Source organism: Labrus bergylta, chromosome 5 (genome assembly GCF_963930695.1).
Source record: "Labrus bergylta chromosome 5, fLabBer1.1, whole genome shotgun sequence".
NCBI classification, from domain to species: Eukaryota; Metazoa; Chordata; class Actinopteri; order Labriformes; family Labridae; genus Labrus; species Labrus bergylta.
The window spans coordinates 22,641,946-22,653,451 of NC_089199.1; the positions used below are offsets into that span (position 1 = coordinate 22,641,946).

The 11,506-nt window shown below is 42.1% G+C and overlaps 1 protein-coding gene across 1 annotated transcript; it reads right to left on the reverse strand.

The window, feature by feature from the left end:
• Positions 1 to 178: 178 nt before the first annotated feature.
• Positions 179 to 10,715, reverse strand: gmppb (GDP-mannose pyrophosphorylase B). Its single transcript, XM_020630722.3, has 10 exons — positions 10,588 to 10,715; positions 8,477 to 8,672; positions 8,303 to 8,383; positions 7,506 to 7,554; positions 7,038 to 7,180; positions 6,447 to 6,605; positions 6,277 to 6,355; positions 3,777 to 3,904; positions 3,504 to 3,686; positions 179 to 3,355 (listed from the first exon to the last, which is right to left on the reverse strand). Exons 2-10 carry the CDS (start codon positions 8,603 to 8,605, stop codon positions 3,224 to 3,226), a joined length of 1,083 nt encoding a protein of 360 aa, XP_020486378.1. The 5' UTR covers positions 8,606 to 8,672; positions 10,588 to 10,715; the 3' UTR covers positions 179 to 3,223.
• Between the last annotated feature and the right edge of the window lie 791 nt (positions 10,716 to 11,506).

An 11,506-nucleotide genomic window follows, 5' to 3' on the forward strand; every position in this document is an offset into this window, starting at 1 on the left:
AATTTGGACTGCAGTAGTCATTTTAAACGCTAGGTGTCAGAGTTACATACTGCTCCTTTAATTTTCATAAGCCTGATGTGTCATGGCGGCCATTTTCATCTGACATAAAAGCTCAGGTGTGAAGCTAAAATGCTGTCATAATGTTCAAATTACAAAATAAGAAACAAGACAAGACGAATGTGATCAGCAGATTATATTATTCTCTTTAAAAAAGAAGAAGACTTCATTACAAGAATTCACTTCATTCAATCAACCAGAGCTTAAACATGTTCAGAGTTCTTAATACTGTTTAACACTTACTGCATAACAACGTGGAGCTGCTCCATTCAGAGGAACCTCAGTAGCTAATTTCAACTGTTTTCTTGGTCAGTAACAAGTCAAATGTAAAATATGCATATGTAGCTAAGCTACTGAGGTCAGAAAATAAAGATCTCATGTTGTGACAAGCCCCAGAAGCATTAAACTTTTCAAGGTTTTCACTTCTTTTTGGTTGATGACTTCATTATACCCCTGCCTGCAGTTCTCTGTCAGAAGCTCCTCCACAAATACATGTGTACACATCTGCAAGGGAAACAACTCTAACAGTTAACTAAAGAAAGTGAAAGATGGCGTCATGCTGAGTGTCTGCCGTTACAGGGCAGCATTATCATGGTGTAACTTGGAGAAGTTAGAGAACCCATCAGCTATCATCTTAAAAAGATTTCACCTCTGGGGGCTACGGGTGTCAAAATATTCAATACTTCAATGTGTTTTAAAATGATACAATCCCAAATGTCAATTATCTATAGTTTTGAAATGAAACAAAGCTATAGATCTAAAGTGATGTTTTTAACCAAAAGCTGCTGAGAGCAAAACTGAGCAAGCAGCTATGCTCCTTTCAAATGTATAAGACGACATTTCTCATGTCCTTTTGCCGTGCGTTGATGTCACTTGTGGGGCAGCAGAGGAGGTGACACTGTCTAAACTGCACAATGAAACGTTTTGACTTAGACCGTGTGCAGGGGTTTGTCTGCAATTTATGGTAATTAAGTGCCTATGATTTCTATTATATTCCATGTGTTAACGAACCAGGTATCAATATCGTTTGAATGTTACTAGACTGACTGACAACAGAGGGATGGAAAACCCTACACCGGGTTTTCTGTATAGGTATTTGATGACAAGAAATAGTCTTCCACTTCTGTTTGCAGTCAAGCTAGCAACTTGAGATGCAAGAAGAGTTGAGGTAGAGACATACGTCTGCAATCAGGTTTTTAATGTCACCTATATGCAGATATTTCTTTCAAGAGATTAAAAATACACTGGGGTTTGATGATCGCTTATTGGTTCCCAAACTGCGATTTAGAAGATGAATTTCTTTCACTCTCCGTGCAGACTGTTTTGTCTTGCAAACATCCAAACCCTGCTGAAATGTGATTGGACTACAAATGTATCCCAGAACATTTCTAACACAACAAAAGTCTTGTCAGGTTCTGTATTTATATGGAGATATCTGTAGAGAGTTTAAGTAACAATGGTTAGAATGCAATGCACAAACAGTCCCTGCTCCTGACTGGCTGTACTTCTGTTCAGTCCCTGGTTTTTAGTCATGTTATTTCCTATTTACAGAGTTAAACACAAGATACGTAGTCAGTGCACACTCATCAGACTTTAAAGGTTTAGGATTAGAATTGCATTCCCCACCGTTAACCTTGTTCCCATTGGACCTTAAATGAACAATTTTTTTACCAAAAGGATGACTTAAATCAACAGACAGGGCTAATGTATGTTTGAGTCATAGCAGAAAAAGAAGTCTATTTCCCAGATTGTGCCCAACTGTCTGACTCTAAAATCTATAATCGGACATGAGAAACTTGTTGCTCGCTACATTTTGTTCATGTTTTGCAGTGACCAGCTTGGCCTTGAAGTGCACTGTTTGCATGCATAAACAAAGAACAGAAAACCATAAAGTTGACACAGTCGACACATGATCGATCACTAACTCAAGCCGCACTAATTAATATTCGTCTTTCTTCTACAAATTAATCAATTACATTCATAAGATGACAAAAATGACAGAGAATGTTTTTCACAGGATGTTTAAATGAACATCACTTTGATTAAAGGGCACATATCATCCTCCTCTTCAACCAGTTTAAATAAGTCTCAGAGCTCCTCAAAACATGTCTGCGAAGTTTCTTGTTCTAAATCCACTCTGATTCTGTATTTGATCATGCCTATAAACCCCTCTATTTCAGCCCTGCTCAGAACAGGCTGTTTCTGTGTCTGTACCTTTAAATATGTAAATGAGCTGTGTCTGACCACGCCCCCTCTCTGGAAGGGCTTGGGTGTACTCGGGCTTTCTCGCTCCATGTCCTATTGTTTACGTTGAGAAGGCAGACTCAGAGGGCAGAACAAACACCTAGCTGTGGGAGTGTCACCCACCTGGGGGAGGGGCTACTGCCCTTTGTGATGTCATGAAGGGAAAATCTCCAAACGGCCTGTTTGAGCACACATTTTCTATAAAGTGGAGCAGGCAAAAGACAGAGGATGGACTTTTCTCATAATTGGGGGGTTTGTAGACCGACTACAGACACATATTAGTGTTAGAAAAACATGGTGAAGTGTATGTTGCATAATATGTGACCTTTAAACAATCACCATAGCAACTGTTTATATTAGATGTTCTGTTTTCAGCTTTCTCTGCTGCCCCCAAGAGGCCAAAACGCAGCTTCAGCTAACTATCACAGCTAACTATCACAGCTTTTTGTTTCATAAGTAAGTTCTGTGTCTTCCAGTCTCTGAAACACGCCTTGACATGATTAAGTCTGAACACTCTGTACCCGTCCTCAGCTGTAAATGCATAGTGAGTCTAACAGTTCCTCCCTCTGATCCCACACTTCACATGACTCCCTCCACCTTTCTACAGACAACCAGCCCAGCTATATCAGCCCCCTCCCTCTCCTTTTTTTAATTATTAAAGCAGTGTTTATGTAACACATTTACTGCCACATTCAGAACATTAGTATTTGATGTTTGGCTTACTGATGGAAGATGCAGCGAAGCAGGGCTAAAAAACGAGTCCAAACTAAGGATGAAAAAGGAAAATTAAACTCTCTTCTTCCTTTTTCTGTACGTCACCCGCCTGTTTGTTGTCTCTCTTTCTCTCTCTGGCACAGTTTGGGTGGTTAACAGAGTTCATATATAAAAAAAGGCGCTGGGTTTTTCTGTCCTCCAACCCGTGCTACATGATGATTCGTGGCTCTGGGACCGAGTCGTTGATGGATTTGTGAGGCAGGACGTTTGCACCGTTCAGGTAGAGCTCGTCATTCACGATCACGTCCTCCCCTAACACCGTCACGTTCTCCATACGAACCTGAGGGCAGAGAAAAAGCATCCAAATTACGTCACCAGCACAATTTGTGACAGAGAATATTTCGGCTTCACTTTTGTACAACAGGAGGCGTGTCCATCTGGATTTACAGTCAACGGTCCCGACAAGGTGACCTCTGCCCTTAACTCACCCACTGGCCCACAGAGCAGCTCCATCCCACGATGCAGCTCTCCAGCCAGGAGTGCGATCGAACCCGCGCTCCCTTCATCACCGTGCAGCGCTTTATCCTCACCCCGTCCTCTACCACCACGCCCGCACCGATGGTGACATTCGGCCCGATGGTGCAGTTCTCTCCAATCTGCGCTGTCGGGTCCTGCAGAGGCGAGCGAGGACAGACAGTAATTAAAACAGTTCTGTGGTTAGGGTGACATGTAATCCCTACGCCAATGGTGCTGCGACTCACCACAAGAACGTTGCCGAGGAAACCGGGCCCTGTGCGTAGCCTCTCAGGAGCATGTTGTCGTACAGACTGAAGGTACATACACATCCCCGTCAGGAAGTCTTTAGGCTGACCGATGTCCATCCAGAAGCCTGCAGACAGACAGACAGACAGACAGACAGACAGACAGACAGAGAGACACGGAGACAGACAGACAGAGAGACATAGAGACAGAGAGACAGAGAGACAGACAGACAGACAGACAGACAGAGAGACATAGAGACATAGAGACAGACAGAGAGACATAGAGACATAGAGACAGAGAGACAGAGAGACAGACAGACAGACAGACAGACAGACAGAGAGACACGGAGACAGACAGACAGAGAGACATAGAGACAGAGAGACAGAGAGACAGACAGACAGACAGACAGACAGAGAGACATAGAGACATAGAGACAGACAGAGAGACATAGAGACATAGAGACAGAGAGACAGAGAGACAGACAGACAGACAGACAGACAGACAGACAGAGAGACATAGAGACATAGAGACAGACAGAGAGACATAGAGACATAGAGACAGAGAGACAGACAGACATAGAGACAGACAGACAGACAGAGAGACATAGAGACAGACAGAGAGACAGACAGACATAGAGACAGACAGACAGACAGAGAGACATAGAGACAGAGAGACAGAGAGACAGAGAGACAGAGAGACAGACAGACAGAGAGACAGAGAGACAGAGAGACAGAGAGACAGAGAGACAGAGAGACAGAGAGACAGAGAGACAGCATGCAGAGATACAGACAGAGGGATCATTAAGTTAATGTGGAAACAAGGACACACAACAAGGAGCTTCCTTGTGATCTACAACAGGATTGAAGCATAAGGTCCCATGATCAGCACACACAGACCTCCAACAACAGGGTGACTTTACGACTACTGTCTAAAAAGGAGACCCCTGTTACTCGGGTGTTGGATGGCCTAGCTATTGTGTCGCATCCCCCATGTAGGGAGGCTATTGTCCACATTTCTATCATCACTTCTTTACTTGAGTTTTATTATTTACTTGTGACTTTGACGCCGCTACATTTGAAAACAGATAATGTTTGACTACTCTACATTTCTATGAATGTTCTCGTTACTCGCTACCTGTGCTCTGAAGTCAGGCAGTTCATTTAGTGGTGGTAAGGATGATGGATGCAGCCATGAACATATCTTACGTCCATGTTTGAAAAGTGATTGTTTTCTCTCCCTGCAAAGCCTTGCTGACATTTTCCAACTTTCACTTGTATTGGGGGTCATGTTTGACCGGGAACTTTGACTCAAGTTATGAAGTTGTGTTCTTTGTCAACCGCTGATTGTTCTGCACAATGTTTCACCACAGGATAGATAGTATATAGTTTCAGTTTTCTAAAGGGAAAAAAGCCACTACGTCCTGGGACAGAATCATTCTGAACTATGGGACAGGAGGGAGGTTAAAAAACTCAGCTAGAGGATTTCACTGCTTCAATCACAGCTGATCGCTCCCAGAGAGCAATGAGCATGTGGCACGTGTAGCACCGCACCTGATTGAAATCTCTGGAGAGGTTTTACAGCAGCTTTTAAATGTCATGTTTTGTTTACTTTGTCACGGTGCTGCTCTACAAACCATTCCTCCCTAAGACTACACAAGTTTAGGTGTGAAAGAAAAACCCAAACACTTACGTCTGGTGGCACTTTGAGCTGTGAGGCCAGAGCAAGCAAACGAGTCAATTTCCCACAAATATTTCACAAATTCCATTCCTTAAAGGAGCAATATGTAACAGTGACACCTAGTGTTTAAAATTGGTACTACAGTCCAAATTCAAATTATTGGCGAGAGCGGTCTCCCCCTGCCTCCTCCTCGGGTACAATCACTTCTATCTGAACCAGTTCTCTTGACCGCTTCCATCGCTGCAACACCTGTTGGTTTGACCTGATAACTGCTCTCATATCTGACAAACCGAGGGGCGTCCAAAACGGCCGTGTGGGGGTGCCTTAAAACTGACTACCTTCTCTGGTCCAAACAAATCCAGATCATTCAGGACCAGAATCTAAAGTTAGAAGGAGGACATACTGGCTGCTGCATTGTTGTCAGAGAAGCCAGCACTTCAACATAGCATGTTTCCTTAATGTCTGATCATATAGTAAGGTCACTTTATCATTTCACTCACTACACATCTTACTGATTGGTCCTTTAAATACTACTTTGTCTCTAACATAAACAACAAAAAATCACTGACAAGCTGACATCATTTGCAGGTAGATTTCCACTTCTAACTAAATGTGCTCGTTTCATTTCTTACAAAAGTAAGATGATCAGGTTGATGCTGGTGGTCGCTTCATTTTGATCATTTAATTAAAGTGAGTTAATTTGTCAGCTAATAGACTGATCAAACTATAATGAAAATATGTTTAAGTTGCACCCAGAAATAAAGGAAATGTGTTGATTGCCCATTACAGTTAAAGCATTTAATTAGTACATATAAAAGTTACCCTGCAGCTCCATGGCGTACAGATGTCCCTCCTGTGCCATCACGGGGAATATCTCTTTCTCTATGGACGTTGGTCTCAGCTGCACAAACAGAAAAAAAGTCAAAAACACATCGTCAAGTGCACGCTCGAGGCTTTCTGTGTGTTCACGTGTGCGAGAGGGAGACACTCACCTGGATCCTGCCGAGCATGCTGGGATTGAAGATGTAGATGCCGGCGTTGATCTTGTTGGACACAAACACCTGCGGCTTCTCAACGAAGCGATGTATCAGGCCACTGTCTGTCTCAAACACGACCACGCCGTACTTAGAGGGCTCCTCCACCCGTGTGACCTTCACACACACAAACACACACACAAACACTTGTGAACACACACTAATACAGAAGCTTTGGATATTGCTGAACTATAAAAATGTATACTCTGCAATTAAGCTTTTTTTTTTTAACTTAAAGATTTAAATTTATTTTCAGGAACAAGCTTTCATTTCATAATCAATTGGTGTCTAAATCCAACTTCCTTTTTCATTTTCTTTTTCATTTAGACTTTATGACGCCAACTTTCTGTCTCATTTTCATCTTCTACTCTGAGTCTGAATATCGTCTTTCCTCTCCGGCTGTCTGGATCGTCTGTTGATTGATTCATTTCCCCGTATTTAGGCCTAAAGATTTCCCTCTTTTCTTCTCTCTTAACTTTCCTGCAGGTAATCCATCATGTGCACAGAACAAATCAGGTTAAACACTCTCTCTCTCTCTCTCTCTCTCACCACGATGGTTCCCTCTTTGCCGTGGTTGTTGTGAAACTGCAGCAGATCTTTGAAGGGAAAATCACAGATGACGTCCGAGTTGAGGACAAAGAAGGGCTCGTTGTCGATGTTCAGCAGCTCTCGAGCCAACGCCAGGGGACCAGCTGCACAAGAAACACACATTTATTAAATATTTGAATGAATATATTTCACTCAGAGTCCAGCTACTAAACAGTGCAGCTACACTACCTTAAATACTACATTTGATCCAGACATAAAATGTATAATATCACAATTGTAAAATGGACTTTTTCAATTCAGAGAAAGAGTTTCTTGTTTTTTAATCTTCAAGAAATCTGTATCTCTGATGGTTGTGGTGCTGTATCATTGTAATACATTGAATCTTTGGTTTTCTGGTGATTAACAATATCACTATTTTAACACCATTTTCAGCGTGTCTGTATCGGTCTGCAGTGGAGGGAAACTCACCTGTCCCCAGAGGCTCCTTCTCATGAGACAGAGAGATACGAATCCCAAGCTGAGGAGAAAACAGAAAACAGAGCAAAAACTTGTTTTGTTATATCACAGAAGTATCAGAGTAGATGGTTCATAAAGAATCGGCCTGGAGGTTTAAATTGATCAGATTTCTAACAATAACTCAAACACACCTGTTTTGTACTACATCAACAGCTGTTCCTCAAAGTTCTAATCAGCATCAAAACCATCCTAAATTATTATCTCACCATTGTTATTTTTTTAATCACTCTATGTGATACCATGAACTGTGTTCACTCAGTTATTTAAATATTTATTTTCCTGACTTACAGTAAATATCTTTCTTGCACTGTACATTTCAGAGGAAACCCAGAGGGGAAGGGGAGGGTTATGGGTTTAAGAGGGGAAGGGGAGGGTTATGGGTTTAAGAGGGGAAGGGGAGGGTTATGGGTTTAAGAGGGGAAGGGGAGGGTTATGGGTTTAAGAAAATTGTACTGTATATGTGCAATGTAATGTTGTTCATTTTTCTCTTATGCGTATAATTCTACAGAGCAATGAATTGCATCTACTAAATGTACAAGATAATGTACACCTGCTTTTTGTTCAAAATAAATAAAAAGTTGGTTCCAAAAAGAAACCCATCATCATCTTTTATTTTCAGTTTTTTTTTTAAATGTGGACCCCAGGAAGGATAGCTGAGCTCTAGGTTGCAGCTAATGAGGATCCTAACAAATAAACAAATCGTCATCATCAGCAGTATCATCAGAGCTGTAGTAACTTGTTATACATACTCTCTCCTCCTGGACTCTCATCTCTCTCTCCAGCAGCTCTGACATGTAGCTCACCGCCAGAACCACATGAGTCACCCCGGCCTGTGCACATAAAAACACAGAAAATACAAACACGTGTGAGCAGTGAGGACACGGCCCTGTTGGTCTGTTCTGTTTGATTGGAACCCTTCGTACCTTGACCAGAGCCTCCACCTGGTGCAGTAGTATTGGTTTGTTGCAGAAATCCACCAGCGGTTTAGGGACGCTCAGGGTGAGCGGTCTCAGCCGGGTCCCGTACCCCCCGACAAGGATCAAGGCCTTCATTTCTTCTCGCTGTTAGCAACCGTTACCAGGGTGACAACAGCTCATCAAGGACGAGACAGTGACCAGCCTGAGAGGAGAGAGGAGAGTCAAGGTGACCGAGGAAGGAGGCAGAGATACCTTTACAGGAAACATATTCGTTTCTTTGATGGATCATGACGCTACTTTGCTATCTGCTCTGAAGCTGTGAACCAGAAGCTTCTAGAAAGGTTAAAACGATAGTATCATCTCGTCCTGTTTTTAAGTCCTGTGTACTTTCTGCAGACGCTCCAAACTTAACCACGGCCTGCAACACAACGGTGCAACATAGAAACAACACGTGTGACATGTTGGTATGCGCTCAATCTGCAGACATCAGCGTTTGTTTTCAAGCTTCAGCAGCTTCATCGGCTCTCGGGTTAAATATCGCATTGACTTTGAGATTCTTCTCTTCACCTCCAAGGCCGTCCATAACCTCGCTCCTCTGTACCTCTCTCAACTCCTTCACATCAACACACAGGAGGGGTGGGAATCACCAGAGGCCCCACGATAAGATATTTTCATGACACTCGAGTCACATTTTGCGATATGCTGAGAATTGCGATACAATATATTGTGATTTTACTTCTTAAACTGCATATTATGTCCACAAAATGAAACTAATTGAAGAACTGTTCTGTCAAATAAGAACAACATTCTTAGTGTCGTCATCGGACTTCAGCTTTTTTTTATGTCTACGCACAACGGGAGTCGAGCCCAGAGACTGACCAGCACTGGGGTCAAAGTCAAACCCTGTAAAAGGCTGCATGCTCCTCACAATCTGGACTGACAGTATTTCAGTCTAATCGAACTTGAACATTAATTTTTAACAATACAATTTCTTCAAAATGAATTGTGCAACTCCTTCAGCAATTAAAAAAAACAAAAAAACATATTTGCTACTAATATAATAACAAAATATTGATACTTGACTCGCCAAATAAAACATTGGATACTACGCTGTATCGATTTTTTCTCCCACCTCTAACACACACACACACCAACTCACACTCTCAGGTCTTCTTCTCCTATTCAACTCACTGCACAACCCGACCCACCCCACCTGACCACCATGGGGGTCCAGGGCCCTCAGCGGCCCCTTAAACTCTTTACGGTACAATAACCTGACCACCATACTTGTTATATTTATCCCTTTGTGTTCTGTAAGGCTGAAGTACGTACACACGGTGAAGCTGTTTATTTTGTTTCTTTAATCTGTAACTCGTAAAAAAAAAAAAATGTAGAATACAAAGTCTGTTTTCATCACCTGAATAGAGACAACATTCACACAACCTGTAAAAACAACAGCTTCCATCCTTTCTATGGGTCAAAGAGTCAGATGAGCAGGTTAGTCAAACTGGTTTAACCTGAATATCATTATGAAATCACAGCCAGGAGTATCTGAAAGGACTGGAAAATACATGTTTTAAATGATTTGCTATATTGATTTAATCTTCTTTGTAATTAACTCAAAATCTCAGACCAAGAAGCTTTAAAAAAAAAAGACTGAAACAGAAAATCTGATGACATCAAATGAATCATGTCAGAACAGAAAAGAGTCCATTCATTCTTCAGGGAGGTCTGGTTGTCATGTTTTTGTAACTACACGTGTATTAAACTAGTTTTGTGTGGTGTTGATACATTAAAGGAGAAACTCTGATAAAAGCAGGAACATCAAACAGAAGCTAACTGAGCCGCTTCAGCGTCACAGAAGCACCCTAACCCTCCATCGTAAACAAACTGAGAGACAATTAATGAATGAATGCTCACATGATTGAGGCTAAGCTTCAGATAAATACAGGAACAAACTGTGCTTATGTTTTGAACTCTGACACAATGAACCCACAGAGATTGGAGCTAACTCGTCTCAGCTAAACTTAAATAAACACTCGCGCTGTGTTTGGCTGACTGGTGAACATGATGCGTTTTATCTTCAGAGTGTGTGAATGCAAATAAAGAAAACTTACAGCGATACGTTTCTGCTGACGACTCCACCGGGGGGGTTTTCTGTATCACTGACACTCGGGGAATGACACGTAAGATCGTTCAAATCCCCAATTCCGTGTTTGGTTTCCTGTCAAGCCGCGCAGCGTCAAGTCAGATAAGGCGAGATATACAACATCCGGTCATTCGTTTCAAAATAAAAGCGCACTAAATTTGATACAGAGTAAGTACATTTTATTCATAGAGAAATTTTCACAGACAAAGGTCATCAACAAAAAAACAACTGTACACATATAATAAGAACCAGAACAAACGAGTAGTAGTTAATTGACCGACATTACGATAAAATAAATCACTTTTGGTAGCTCAGTCTGTAGGGACTTGGATTGGGAACCAGGAGGGTCGCCGGTTCAAGTCCCGGTGCGGATCAAATATGGAAGTTGGTCTGGTAGCTGGAGAGGTGAAGCCAGATCGCTTCCTGAGCACTGCTGAGGTGAGCAAGGCACCAAACCCCCTCCCCACGACCCAGCCCAGGAGCGCCTGCCGGGGACCGCCCTGTAACCCTGACATCTCTCCATTAGGTGCATGTCCATAGGATCCTGTTTGTGCATGTGTGTATATTTCAGCCTATGTGTGTGTTGCATGACTACAGAGTGTAAAAACTGAAGTTTCCCCTTGCTTAAAGTTAATCTTAATCTTAATCAATAGGTAGACGAGGTGGACATGATTCCCCATCGGCCAGTCTAATCATAAAAGTTTTAAGTTGCTTTTTGAAAGACTCACCAGAGTCAGAATGTATTAAAAAAAACTTGTCTTGAGCTTATATAGCGCTTTTCTAGTCTTCTGACAACTCGAAGCGCTTTTACCCACCTACTCATTCATACCCTTTCACCAATATACCACTCATAGATCTTAAATCACAATCATTTACACACTGCAATG